We start from the raw sequence: 16,004 nt of genomic DNA on the forward strand, positions 1-16,004 counted from the left end.
TAAAGAAATGCAAAATTGCAATTACATACATTGATGGATAGATAGTGACTGAATTTTACTGAAAAATAAAGAAGACAATTTCAGCCCAGCAGACTGGGATTTATGGCAGATAACAGAACGATCTAATTGATATACAAACTTAAAATTCATGGTAGGTCATCCATGCTTGGAAAATCCAAATATGAAACATGGTCACAGAAGATATGCTAAGTAGTTATAACAAATTGGGCATGATTTCAATACCGTAAAGTTGCTTATTAGTAGTGTGACAGAAACTCATCTGATCCATTGTCTCATACTTTTTTCCTTTATGAAAATGGTGTTCAGTGTAAGATATTTTGTTGATGATAATTTAGAGTTCAGATTAGCCAATCTTCATTGTAGAAAAAAGGTTTGAATCTCTTGCCCTGACACTCTTGACAAGCATTTTTCAGATACAAATACAAACACAAATGCACTCATACTTTATGGATTTTTTTTTTACTGTCTCTTGATGTGCATATAAGTCTTTCTGTGCTGGCATATATTCCATCTGTCTAATGAGTGTATCATCTGATATATCATCACCTGATACCTTTTTCTGTACTTACAGATCTCTCCTCCCATAGGAAACACAACACTAAATGACAAGCATACTGAAACAACCTGACAGGCATTAAATAACTACCCTCCCAACCCAGCCTAAAACTACTCTACTATTAATGTATCTGATACCCCCCTATATGTTTGAGTTTAAATTAAGGTTGCAGTATCAGCAACCAGTCTTATGGTGTTAAAAGACAAAAAATGGGTTGTCAGATATATGTTATGAATGATACATAATGTCATTTAGCAAAAGAATTAAACAGATTTTCAAGAATGAAAAGGAGCAAATAGATAAAGATGCAAGGGACTTTTTGCCAGTTGAAAATGCAGATGCTCAATGTGATGCTGATTTGAAAGAGGAGAATGATGGCCTTGTGAATAAAGATCAATCAGATAATGTAACTCAAGAAAAAAATTCAGAAAGAACTGAATAAGTTAAAGTTTGATGGGAAAAGGAACTTCATCTGTATTCCAACTGGTGAAAAGGCAGTTGCATTGACAAAAAGGTTGGTTAATCAGTTCAGTGGCATAGATAAGTATGTTTGTAAGAGTACTACATAAACATAGCAGTAGAGTACCAAACTAGGTCAGGATTGAGGGATTCAAACTTTGCAGATGACTCAGCAATGAATGTATCTTTTAAATTTGGCAAGTTACTGGTTGAAATCTTGTAGTACAGTTTATGAAGGATGAGGTAGGTGATATTAGATTTTACATCAACTAGTGTAGTTACATGTCATTTAGAACTAATCACATTCTTTTGACCTATTCTGCTTTTAGTCCCTGTATTAATGGAAACCAGGGTTAGATCACTGATCAAATAAGCACTACTGGTGCTTTAGTTTTGATAATATTCTAATCAGTACCAGATGATAACAATATGGAGTTAAACTGGCATCAGAATGAGTAAGATATGACTTTAATTTGTCATGACTGTGTAGCTGTATTATACACTATGCCATATTGTGTACAGAGACTTGTTTAAAATAACTGGGAACCAGTATTATCTTTTCAGACACAGGTGGAGTGCTAGATATATATTGTTTTTATTGGCAGAAGCTATTTTGGAAAATTTAGAGAGCATGGGGTGCAATGAGGTGACTTTTACTGTTTCCGGCATCAGAAAGGTAGCACCAGGAAACAGAAAAAAGAATGGCCTATCCACTTGTATACACACATATAAACATAAACACCACACACACACAGACACATAATGTCAACATATACACAGATACATAATATACATACACATACACAACATATACATATATACACACAACCCTGCCACAGACTGACCTTCACTGGGAACAAATCACTCTTCTCTCTTCCTACACCTTTGATAAACACTTCTCACTGCTTCTAGCAGTTTACCTTTCACACCATGTACTGTTAAGACCTTCCACAAAGCATATCTGTCATATGCCTTCTCCATATCCATAAATGCTATGTACAAATCTCTCTGTTTCCTAAGTATTTCTCAAAACACATTCTTCAAAGCAAACATCTGATCCACACATCCTCCGACATTTCTGAAACCACACTGTTTCCCCCCCAATCTGATGCTCTGTACATGCCTTCACCCTCTCAATCAATACCCTATTATTTCAGCACACCATCTTCAGCTCTCAGCCATACTTTCCCTATTACCAAACCTCTCCCTTGCCCTTTTATTACTGACTCAGTGAAACTACCTCACACCAATTATTGTCCTCAAACATTTCATATCCATGACCTCTAACCTCCCCCAATACATGCCTCAAATCCAGACATCATTGGGACTACTGTACCTTCAAACATATCTGTTTACACCCTCCCAGATAACGAAGTCTCTTACCACACATTCCTCACTGCTCCAAGAACCTTTGTTCCCTCACCAACCCTATGACACTTCCACTTCCATGGTTCCATTTACTGCCATGTACATTCCCAGTTATCAAAAACAATTAATTTTCCTTCAAATTTTTTCAATTCAAACTCACACCCCAATAAACCTGTCCTTCTGCCCTACTGAACCTAATGATATTGCTTTTATTCTTATTTATTCTCAACCTCCTCCATTTGCACACTCTATAAAACCTAGACACCAACTTTTGCAGTTTTTCATTCGAATCCACCACCAGTGCCATGTCATCAGCAAACAACTGACTCACTTCCCAGCTCTTCCCCCTCCCACCCCCAACAGATGGCATACTTGTCCCTTTTTTCACGACCCTCACATTTACCTTCCACACCACACCATTCATAAACAAACAGCCATCACATACCCCTGCTGCAGTCCAACCTTCAATTGGAACTACTAACTCTCTTCTCTTCTGGAAGCTGTTCTGGGGGCAGAGGAGAGGGTGGAAGGAGAAGTTACTATCTAGGAGGGCAAATATGGGCATTTAAAGGTACAGCATTCCCAGTGATGTGTTTATGCAAGGCATGGGTTATAGATGAGGATGTGTGAAGGGGAAATGGTTGTACTGGAAATGAAATGTTTGGTGACAGTATGTGGTGTGCTTTGATTAGGTAAGAGAGTGTGGTTATAAGAAGTGTGTGGTTGAAAGAGATGATGAGGGTGTACTACAATGGTTTGGACATATGGATAGAGTGTATGAGGACAGGCTGACAAAGAGGATATAAGTGTCAGTGATAGAGGGGATAAGAAGGGGAGACCCAATTGGAGACTGAAATATGGAGTTAAAAAGATCTTGCATGATCAAGGCCTGAAAATGCAAGAAGTGAAGGGTGTCTACAGATTAGGGTAAATTGGAGTGGTGGTACATGGGGGTTGACTTGCTTTCAGTGGACTGAACCAGGGTATATGAAGCAGCCAGGGAAACCACGGAAGAGTCTGTGGATTCTAGTTGTGGATAGGGGGCTGTGGTTTTGGTGCATTTCATGTGACAACTAGAAAATGGATGGAAGCAAATGCAACCACTTCTTCATCTGTTCCTGGTGCTACCTTACCAACGTGAGAAACAGTGAAAAAGTGTGAATAAAAATATTTTCCTTTTCTCAAAGGAGGAAGAGGAGCAAACAGAGAAAGATACTAAAGACTTCCCGCCCACTGAAAATGCTGATGCTCATCATTGTATTCATAAGAATGAAGAGGATGATTACTCTGTGGAGAGAGTTCATTCATATAACTTGAGTCAAGAGAAGATCAAAGCAGATGACCAGAAAGAGCACAACTCAGCCAGGAAAGGGAACCATGTCCATGTTCCTGCTAAAGAAGCAGTCACTGTTGAGAAAAAGGTTGGTATGTTAAATGAAAAAGGTAAATGTTTCCCTTTCATTTCTATCTGTCTATCTTTTTATATATATCTCTGATGCTTGGTCCTTCTGAGAAATCCCAACAAGGGGGTGGCCACAGCAAAAGAGTCTCCACTTATCCTTGTCCTTACATGCCACCCTGGCATGTTATTCTTCCAGTCTGTTTCCCCATATCATAGGTGGTCTTCCTCTCACATCAACCCCTTTAATTGTACACTCTCCTTGTAAATTTACTATCTTGCATTCTTTTCACATGCCCAAACCACTTCAAAGAATTATATTTCACCTACTGTACCACTACATAATTCAATCCATTTGCATTCCCTTCAATACTATAGCTTTCATACACCCCCTCAATTCTTTCTTCATTCCATCTAGTCATACCACATGCTTATCTCAAACAGCTCATTTCCATAGTCTGAATTCGTGACATCTGTGACTCATTCCAAGTTTTGGCAGCATAAATCAGTGTTGGGAGGACTATGCTGTCCCTTAATCTTTTTTTTTTTTTTTTTTTTTTTTTTTTTTTACTTCCATACTTACACCTCTACCCTTCATTATTCTATTAAGAGACCCAGTGACTCTTCTACTTTGTGACATCTGTGACTCATTCCAAGTTTTGGCAGCATAAATCAGTGATGGGAGGACTATGCTGTCCCTTAATCTTTTTTTTTTTTTTTTCTTACTTCCATACTTACACCTCTACCCTTCATTATTCTATTTAAGAGACCCAGTGACTCTTCTACTTTGTACCGCTTTTTCCCTTATCGCTCATTCCATATCACCAAACATACCCAAGATAGCTCCTAAATATTTCTTCCAGTCTTTCTCCCCCTAATATCTATAACACAATTTAGTACAATTTCCACAGGGTTTTGCAAAATTAATACTTTCACTGTCCCCTTTCAAATATCATTATTTTACTTCTTCTCACATTAACCTTTAATTTCTTATGCTTACACACATCACAGAACATACTTACAACCTTCTGCAACTCCTCTTCATTCTAAGCAAATAACACAGTATCATATGCAGACAGGCTTGTCACTAGCCACCATATATCACTGCCACATTCCATCTCTGCACCCTATTTCCTTAGTTCTGCTTTCACTTCTCATATCACTTCATCCATCTATATGTTAAAAAGCCATGGTAACATCACACAGCCCTGCTTCACACCCACATGTATACCGAAACCTCACTCAACTCTCTCTCCACTCTTACACATGCGTTTGATACTCAGTAGAAGGCTGTCAATCCATCCGGCAGTTGTCACTCTACCCCATATATCCTTAATGCTTCTCATAAAGCACTCCTCTTGACTTTTGTCATACACTTTCTCCAGATCCATAAAAACTGCATACAACTTATCTTTTGCTAGATACTTTTCCAGTCATTTTTTTGCCACAAAAATCTGATCAACACATCCACTACCTTTCCTAAAACCCCCTTTCTCCTCATTCTGCATTCAGTCACTTCCATCACTCTGTCAGTCAAAACTTTTCCTGGTATACTTAATAGACTTATTCCCCTATAATTGCTAGATACATCCTTAGCACTTTTTCCCTGGAATAAAGGAACAATAATAGTTTTCCCCAATCCTCAAGCACAACCTTAAGTTTCCATGCTAAATTACATATCAAATGCATCCACTTGATCACACTTTCTCCTCCACACTTATGCATTTCAGTCATAATCCCATCTTCACCAGGTGCCTTTCCTTCTTTCAGCCCCATTATTGCTCTTTTTACATCCCTTTTTACTACAGGCCCTTGCACTAGTATGCTATTTCCTTCCATTTTTCATACTTACACTTGTAACAACTGCTGCCTCACCTTCTCCCACATTCATGAGTACTTCAAAATACTCTTTCCATCTTCCTTTCACTTACTCCTTTTAGTTCAGCAACTCCCTTTCCTTAATTTTCATTTTATTTTTTATTACTATATCCACATCTTTCTTTTTTTATCTCCTTTTAGGACAGTTTCTTATTTTCCTTAAACTTTTCAATGAACATTCTTCCAAAATCTTTATTTACTCTTTCTGCTCGTCGATCATCTTCTTATCATCCTGCTCACACATCTGAAGTTATTCCCTCATCCTTTGCTGAACTTCCTCCAGTACATTCCTTTCAAGCAATCTACCATATGTCTTTTTCCTCTCTTCCACATTATTTCAGATCTCGTCAGTCCACTGTGCATTTTCATGTATATTTTTTATGTCTCACAATCTTGCATTCAGCTACTAATTCTACAACCTTTAACAGTGTTTCTCTAAACATTTTAAACACCTCATTCATACATGACTGTATCCATACTGCACCTCCATCTAAACTTTTGGTCACCATCCTTTCATACTCCTTCTTGCATTCCTTCTGATTCATCTTCTCACTTGCCAACACTTTTGCCTCTACATCCTTTCTTTTACTGTATCTCCACCTCTCGGAGTCTCCAAATAATCCCCTCATAACTTTAACATCTAGCACAGCCTTTCTTAATTTTTCATCCACACATAACACTTGATAACACTTAACTCACACAGCTCATTCTTCATAACTTTAAGATTGCCTGTGGTGAGTGCTATGCACTAGCCCTGCCTTTTCACAAAATGATAGGAGCAGTAGATAGTAGTGGGTAGGAACATTAAACAGGAATATTAGGGAGGAACACTTGGTAGAAGTGAAAGGTAGGAACATCAAGTGGGAGCATCAGTTAGAAGTAGTAGGTTAGAACATTAGGCAGGAACATTAGGTAGAAGTAGTCAGAAGGAACATTAGGCAGAAGCCTCTGAAAACACTACTCTAGAGTTACTCTCTGCCAGTGGCCTGTTAAGGGTGAGGCACCAAAGGGTAAGAAGTGACACTGGAGTTCACCATTTATGGAGACATTTTTGATGTGGCCATCGTTTGAAGGAGTTCATGAAGGGAATAGGTGTTAGAGATATAGATAGACTGATCATCCAGTGCCACATAGTCAGTCAAAACCTTTTGCTCTTCTCTGCCATCATTTCTCAAGCATGTACACCTGTGGATCATCTTGTGCTAAAAAAAGGTATTTGCAAGAAATAAACCTGTCTCAGCACATACATCCACAAGATATTTTCCATTCACATTTACTTCAGGCACTCCCCATTTACTAAATATCTCATCAATTTCATCACTTCCCGCCTTCACATTCATATCACTCATTACAACCACCTTTCTCTCTATTTCAGAACCATTTATACAGTCATTAGAATTCCTCCAGAAATATTTCATTTCATCCATACATCAGTCTTCATATTCACAGGCACACTTACACAAACCCATGCATGCTTCACAGTTTCAGTATTTCCTCTCACCCATGCTATTATTGATCCATTGCATCCATGCTTTGTAATACCCTCATGTACTCTCGGTGATAGCAAAATTGCACAGCCTTCTTTACATTTTGCCAGATAATTTTCATTCATTTCCATCCATATCACTCCTTGCATGTCATTCCATGACTTGCATTCAGCATTTCCATTTTCACTCCTTATGCCCTGCCCAATTTTCATTCATTTCCATCCATATCACTCCTTGCATGTCATTCCATGACTTGCATTCAGCATTTCCATTTTCACTCCTTATGCCCTGCCCAGGGATATGGGTTTCCCCAGTCCCCACCACAACAAAATCATAACTTTTTAATTTCTCCAAAAGTTCCCTCCTTTAACTGGTAGACATCATTGCTGCTTCTATGCCTTTTGTGCCTCACCCTTGACAGGCCACTGGCAGAGGTCAACTCCACACAATGTTTCTTAGAGGTCAAGAATCCAGGCTGTGGTAATGAGTTATTTGAGAAGAGCGTGCGGTGTGACTAGATGGAATGAAGAAAGTGATGAAGGGGTGTATGAGAGATTGGTATGGCAGAGAATGAAAAGGGAATGAATTGTGGAGTGGTAGAATAGGTGAAACGTATTGCACTCAATCTCTCTTGGTACTTCCTCACACAAGTCTCCCTTCCAAGCTCATTTACTCTCACCACTCTCTTCACCCCAACATTCTTCTTTTCTGAAAACCTCTACAAATCCTCTCCTTCGCCTCCACAAGATAATGATCAGACATCCCTCCAGCTGCCCTTCTCAGCACATTAACATCCAAAGTCTCTCTTTCACACACCCTATCAATTAAAATGTAATCCAATACACTCTCTGGCCATCTCTCCTACTTAGCATACATATACTTATGCATATCTCTCTTTTCAAACCAGGTATTCCCAATCACCAGTCCTTTTTCAGCACACAAATCTACAAGCTCTTCACCATTTCCATTTACAACTCTCAACACCCCAATTACTCCAATTATACCCTCACCTGCCACATTACTCACCTTTGCATTCAAATCACCCATCACTATAACCTGGTCTCGTGCATCAAAGCTGCTAACACACTCACTCAGCTGCTCCCAAAGCACTTGCCTCTCATGATCTTTCTTCTCATGACCAGGTGCATAGGCACCAAAAATCACCCATCTCTCTCCATCCACTTTCAGTTTTACCCATATCAATCTAGAGTTAACTTTCTTACACTCTATCACATACTCCCACAACTCCCATATCAATCTAGAGTTTACTTTCTTACACTCTATCATATACTCCCACAACTCCTGCTTCAGGAGTAGTGCTACTCCATCCTTTGGTCTTGTCCTTTCACCAACCCGACTTTAATTCCCAAGACATTCCCAAACCACTCTTCCCCTTTACCCTTGAGCTTTGTTTCACTCTGAGCCAAAACATTCAGGTACCTTTCCTCAAACATACTACTTATCTCTCCTTTTTTCTCAACTTGGTTACATCCACACACATTTACACACCCCAATCTGAGCCTTTGAGGAGGATAAGCACTCCCCGCGTGACTCCTTATTCTGTTTCCTCATTTAGAATGTTAAAATACAAGGAGGGAGGGGTTTCTAGCCCCCCCCCACTCCCGCCCCCTTTATTCGCCTTCTATGACACGTGGGGAATACGTGGGAAGTATTCTTTCTCCCATATCCTTAGGGATTATTTATTTATTTATATTAATGTCTCCTGCGTTAGCGAGATAGCGCAAGGAAACAGATGAAAGAATGGCACAACCCACCCACATACACATGTATATACATACACGTCCACACACGCAAATATACATACCTATACATCTCAACGTATACATACATATACACACACAGAAATATACATATATACACATGTACATAATTCATACTGTCTGCCTTTATTCATTCCCATCGCCACCCCACCACACATGAAATAACAACCCCCTCCCCCTTATGTGCGCGAGGTAGTGCTAGGAAAGGACAACAAAGGCCACAATCATTCACACTCAGTCTTTAGCTGTCATCATGTAATAAATGCACTGAAACCACAGCTCCCTTTCCACATCCAGGCCCCACAGAACTTTCCACGGTTAAACCCAGACACTTCACATGCCCTGGTTCAGTCCATTGCAGTGCGTCAACCCCGGTATACCACATCGTTCCAATTCACTCTATTCCTTGCATGCCTTTCACCCTCCTGCATGTTCAGGACCCGATCACTCAAAAATCTTTTTCACTCCATCTTTCCACCCCCAATTTGGTCTCCCACTTCTCCTCGTTCCCTCCACCTCTGACACATATATACTCTAGGTCAATCTTTCCTCACTCATTCTCTCCATGTGACCTCAACCACACTCTTTTTATTTACACACATCTCTCTTACCCTTACATTACTTACTCGATCAAACCACCTCACACCACATATTGTTCTTAAACATATCATTTTCAGCACATCCACCCTCCTGCACACAACTCTATCCATAGCCCACACCTCGCAACCATACAACATTGTTAGAACCACCATTCCTTCAAACATACCCATTTTCGCCTTGCGAGATAGTGTTCTCGACTTCCAAACATTCTTCAAGGCTCCCAGGATTTTCGGCCCCTCCCCCAACCTCTGATTCACTTCCGCTTCCATGGTTCCATCCGCTGCCAGATCCACTCCCAGATATCTAAAACACTTTACTTCCTCAAGTTTTTCTCCATTCAAACTTACCCCCCAATTGACTTGACCCTCAACCCTACTGTACCTAATAACCTTGCTCTTATTCACATTTACTCTTAACTTTCTTCTTTCACACACTTTACCAAACTCAGTCACCAGCTTCTGCAGTTTCTCACATGAATCAGTCACCAGCGCTGTACCATAAGCGAACAACAACTGACTCACTTCCCAAGCTCTCTCATCCACGACAGACTGCATACTTGCCCCTCTTTCCAAAACCCTTGCATTCACCTCCCTAACAACCCAATCCATAAACAAATTAACCATGGAGACATCACACACCCCTGCCGCAAACCTACATTCACTGAGAACCAATCACTTTCCTCTCTTCCTACACGTATACATGCCTTACATCCTCGATAAAAACTTTTCACTGCTTCTAACAACTTGCCTCCCGTACCATATATTCTTAAAACCTTCCACAGAGCATCTCTATCAACTCTATCATATGCCTTCTCCAGATCCATAAATGCTACATACAAATCCATTTGCTTTTCTAAGTATTTCTCTCATACATTTTCAAAGCAAACACCTGATCCACACATCCTCTACCACTTCTGAAACCACACTGCTCTTCCCCAATCTGATGTCCTGTACATGCCTTCACTCTCTCAATCAATACCCTACCATATAATTTACCAGGAATACTCAACAAACTTATACCTCTGCAATTTGAGCACTCACTCTTATCCCCTCTGCCCCCATACAATGGCACCATGCATGCATTCTACCAATCCTCAGGCACCTCACCATCAACCATACATACATTAAATAACCCCACCAACCAGCCAACCAGTCAACAATACAGTCACCCCCTTTTTTTAAAAAATTCCACTGCAATACCATCCAAAGCCGCTGCCTTGCCGGCTTTCATCTTCCGCAAAGCTTTTACTACCTCTTCTCTGTTTACCAAACCATTTTCCCTAACCCTCTCACTTTGCACACCACCTCGACCAAAACACCCCATATCTGCCACTCTATCATCAAACACATTCAACAAACCTTCAAAATACTCACTCCATCTCCTTCTCACATCACCACTATATATATATATATATATTTTTTTTTTTTTTTTTTTTTTTTTTATACTTTGTCGCTGTCTCCCGCGTTTGCGAGGTAGCGCAAGGAAACAGACGAAAGAAATGGCCCAACCCCCCCCCCATACACATGTACATACACACATCCACACACGCAAATATACATACCTACACAGCTTTCCATGGTTTACCCCAGACGCTTCACATGCCTTGATTCAATCCACTGACAGCACGTCAACCCCTGTATACCACATCGCTCCAATTCACTCTATTCCTTGCCCTCCTTTCACCCTCCTGCATGTTCAGGCCCCGATCACACAAAATCTTTTTCACTCCATCTTTCCACCTCCAATTTGGTCTCCCTCTTCTCCTCGTTCCCTCCACCTCCGACACATATATCCTCTTGGTCAATCTTTCCTCACTCATTCTCTCCATGTGCCCAAACCATTTCAAAACACCCTCTTCTGCTCTCTCAACCACGCTCTTTTTATTTCCACACATCTCTCTTACCCTTACGTTACTTACTCGATCAAACCACCTCACACCACACATTGTCCTCAAACATCTCATTTCCAGCACATCCATCCTCCTGCGCACATCTCTATCCATAGCCCATGCCTCGCAACCATACAACATTGTTGGAACCACTATTCCTTCAAACATACCCATTTTTGCTTTCCGAGATAATGTTCTCGACTTCCACACATTTTTCAAGGCTCCCAAAATTTTCGCCCCCTCCCCCACCCTATGATCCACTTCCGCTTCCATGGTTCCATCCGCTGACAGATCCACTCCCAGATATCTAAAACACTTCACTTCCTCCAGTTTTTCTCCATTCAAACTCACCTCCCAATTGACTTGACCCTCACCCCTACTGTACCTAATAACCTTGCTCTTATTCACATTTACTCTTAACTTTCTTCTTCCACACACTTTACCAAACTCAGTCACCAGCTTCTGCAGTTTCTCACATGAATCAGCCACCAGCGCTGTATCATCAGCGAACAACAACTGACTCACTTCCCAAGCTCTCTCATCCCCAACAGACTTCATACTTGCCCCTCTTTCCAGGACTCTTGCATTTACCTCCCTAACAACCCCATCCATAAACAAATTAAACAACCATGGAGACATCACACACCCCTGCCGCAAACCTACATTCACTGAGAACCAATCACTTTCCTCTCTTCCTACACGTACACATGCCTTACATCCTCGATAAAAACTTTTCACTGCTTCTAACAACTTGCCTCCCACACCATATATTCTTAATACCTTCCACAGAGCATCTCTATCAACTCTATCATATGCCTTCTCCAGATCCATAAATGCTACATACAAATCCATTTGCTTTTCTAAGTATTTCTCACATACATTCTTCAAAGCAAACACCTGATCCACACATCCTCTACCACTTCTGAAACCGCACTGCTCTTCCCCAATCTGATGCTCTGTACATGCCTTCACCCTCTCAATCAATACCCTCCCATATAATTTACCAGGAATACTCAACAAACTTATACCTCTGTAATTTGAGCACTCACTCTTATCCCCTTTGCCTTTGTACAATGGCACTATGCACGCATTCCGCCAATCCTCAGGCACCTCACCATGAGTCATACATACATTAAATATATATATATATATATATATATATATATATATATATATATATATACATATTTTTTTTCCAAACTATTCGCCATTTCCCGCGTTAGCGAGGTAGCATTAAGAACAGAGGACTGGGCCTTTGAGGGAATATCCTCACCTGGCCCCCTTCTCTGTTCCTTCTTTTGGAAAATTAAAAAGAAACGAGATGGGAGGATTTCCAGCCCCCCGCTCCCTCCCCTTTTAGTCGCCTTCTACGACACGCAGGGAATACGTGGGAAGTATTCTTTCTCCCCTATCCCCAGGGAGAATATATATATATATATATATATATATATATATATATATATATATATATATATATATATATATATATATATTTTTTTTTTTATTTTGCTTTGTCGCTGTCTCCCGCGTCTGCGAGGTAGCGCAAGGAAACAGACGAAAGAAATGGCCCAACCCACCCCCATACACAATGTATACACACACACGTCCACACACGCAAATATACATACCTATACATCTCAATGTACACATATATATACATACACAGACACATACATATATACCCATGCACACAATTCACACTATATGTATATATATATATATATATATATATATATATATATATATATATATATATATATATATATATATATATATAGTGAGAGGGTTAGGGAAAATGATTTGGTAAACAGAGAAGAGGTAGTAAAAGCTTTGTGGAAGATGAAAGCCGGCAAGGCAGCAGGTTTGGATGGTATTGCAGTGGAATTTATTAAAAAAGGGGGTGACTGTATTGTTGACTGGTTGGTAAGGTTATTTAATGTATGTATGACTCATGGTGAGGTGCCTGAGGATTGGTGGAATGCGTGCATAGTGCCATTGTACAAAGGCGAAGGGGATAAGAGTGAGTGCTCAAATTACAGAGGTATAAGTTTGTTGAGTATTCCCAGTAAATTATATGGGAGGGTATTGATTGAGAGGGTGAAGGCATGTACAGAGCATCAGATTGGGGAAGAGCAGTGTGGTTTTAGAAGTGGTAGAGGATGTGTGGATTAGGTGTTTGCTTTGAAGAATGTATGTGAGAAATACTTAGAAAAGCAAATGGATTTGTATGTAGTATTTATGGATCTGGAGAAGGCATATGATAGAGTTGATAGAGATGCTCTGTGGAAGGTACTAAGAATATATGGTGTGGGAGGCAAGTTGTTAGAAGCAGTGAAAAGTTTTTATCGAGGATGTAAGGCATGTGTACGTGTAGGAAGAGAGGAAAGTGATTGGTTCTCAGTGAATGTATGTTTGCGGCAGGGGTGTGTGATGTCTCCGTGGTTGTTTAATTTGTTTATGGATGGGGTTGTTAGGGAGGTGAATGCAAGAGTTTTGGAAAGAGGGGCAAGTATGAAGTCTGTTGTGGATGAGAGAGCTTGGGAAGTGAGCCAGTTGCTGTTCGCTGATGATACAGCGTTGGTGGCTGATTCATGTGAGAAACTGCAGAAGCTGGTGACTGAGTTTGGTAAAGTGTGTGAAAGAAGAAAGTTAAGAGTAAATGTGAATAAGAGCAAGGTTATTAAGTACAGTAGGGTTGAGGGTCAAGTCAATTGGGAGGTAAGTTTGAATGGAGAAAAACTGGAGGAAGTAAAGTGTTTTAGATATGTGGGAGTGGATCTGGCAGCGGATGGAACCATGGAAGCAGAAGTGAATCATAGGGTGGGGGAGGGGGCGAAAATCCTGGGAGCCTTGAAGAATGTGTGGAAGTCGAGAACATTAACTCAGAAAGCAAAAATGGGTATGTTTGAAGGAATAGTGGTTCCAATAATGTTGTATGGTTGCGAGGCGTGGGCTATGGATAGAGCTGTGCGCAGGAGGATGGATGTGCTGGAAATGAGATGTTTGAGGACAATGTGTGGTGTGAGGTGGTTTGATCGAGTGAGTAACGTAAGGGTAAGAGAGATGTGTGGAAATAAAAAGAGCGTGGTTGAGAGAGCAGAAGAGGGTGTTTTGAAGTGGTTTGGGCACATGGAGAGGATGAGTGAGGAAAGATTGACCAAGAGGATATATGTGTTGGAGGTGGAGGGAGCAAGGAGAAGAGGGAGACCAAATTGGAGGTGGAAAGATGGAGTGAAAAAGATTTTGTGTGATCGGGGCCTGAACATGCAGGAGGGTGAAAGGAGGGCAAGGAATAGAGTGAATTGGAGCGATGTGGTATACCGGGGTTGACGTGCTGTCAGTGGATTGAATCAAGGCATGTGAAGCGTCTGGGGTAAACCATGGAAAGCTGTGTAGGTATGTATATTTGCGTGTGTGGACGTATGCTTATACATGTGTATGGGGGGGGGTTGGGCCATTTCTTTCGTCTGTTTCCTTGCGCTACCTCGCAAACGCGGGAGACAGCGACAAAGTATAAAAAAAAAAAAAATATATATATATATATATATATATATATATATATATATATATATATATATATTTTTTTTTTTTTTTTGCAAAATATATATATATATATATATTTTGCCATTTCCCGCATTAGCGTTAAGAACAGAGGACTGAGCCTTTGAGGGATTATCCTCACCTGGCCCCCTTCTCTGTCCCTTCTTTTGGAAAATTAAAAAAAAACGAGAGGGGAGGATTTCATGTATTATTGATATATTTTCATTATACTTTGTCGCTGTCTCCCACGTTAGCGAGGTAGCCCAAGGAAACAGATGAAAGAATGGCCCAACCCACCCACATACACAGACATACCTATACATATCGATCAAACCACCTCACACCGCATTTTGTCCTCAAACATCTCATTTTTATAAATACGCAGATATATACATGTATACACATGTACATATTCATACTTGCTTGCCTTCATTCATTCCTGGCATTACCCGTCCCCACAGAAAACAACATTGCTACCCCCAGGGCCATGAATCCACACCCACGCCCCACAGACCTTTCCTCCTACCCAAACCACTCCAAAACCAATTTCCAGTTGCCAGTTCCCACACACAAATAAAATGCTCACCCCTGTTTGCACAGCAGCAACCTATCTTCACAGATTCTCACCCCTTGCAGACCCCACAGAGAATTCATTCAGACTGTAATGAGTTGACAATCATAAAACTACCTTATCCTCCCAAGCCCAATATTAAACTTCACTGCATCAGGCGTACAACCATCAGAAACTACAATCTCAAGATACCTTAGAGTTACATCTTTTCTGCACTCTCAACACCACCCATTTCTTGAACAGTACAAAATCAATTCAACAAATCATGACCCCCAAATGCCTAAGATGCATCTTCTACGTTGAAGACACTGAACACCTACTTATTTTTTCTAAATTAATTCCATAAAACCATCATTACTATTTGTACTGTACAGGGAGGGAGTTGTACATGTATGGGGCCCCTTCTCTTAAACACTCTCTATCATACGACCTCTTCAATTTATCTTGCCCATAGGA

The 16,004-nt window shown here is 40.4% G+C and overlaps 1 protein-coding gene across 7 annotated transcripts in view; it reads left to right on the forward strand.

Moving 5' to 3' along the window:
• LOC139759737 (uncharacterized) overlaps positions 1-16,004 on the forward strand; it is an 83,001-nt gene that overhangs the window by 17,075 nt on the left and 49,922 nt on the right. For 6 of the 7 annotated variants that reach the window (XM_071682142.1, XM_071682146.1, XM_071682147.1 and 3 more), the window contains exon 3: positions 3,592-3,825. The exons of the other annotated variant lie outside the window; for it this stretch is intronic. In XM_071682142.1, coding sequence (XP_071538243.1) covers positions 3,592-3,825 — 234 coding nt within the window. The remainder of the gene's footprint in view (positions 1-3,591; positions 3,826-16,004) is intronic. 7 annotated transcript variants of the gene reach the window in all.

This window comes from Panulirus ornatus, chromosome 34 (assembly GCF_036320965.1).
Source record: "Panulirus ornatus isolate Po-2019 chromosome 34, ASM3632096v1, whole genome shotgun sequence".
NCBI lineage: Eukaryota > Metazoa > Arthropoda > Malacostraca > Decapoda > Palinuridae > Panulirus > Panulirus ornatus.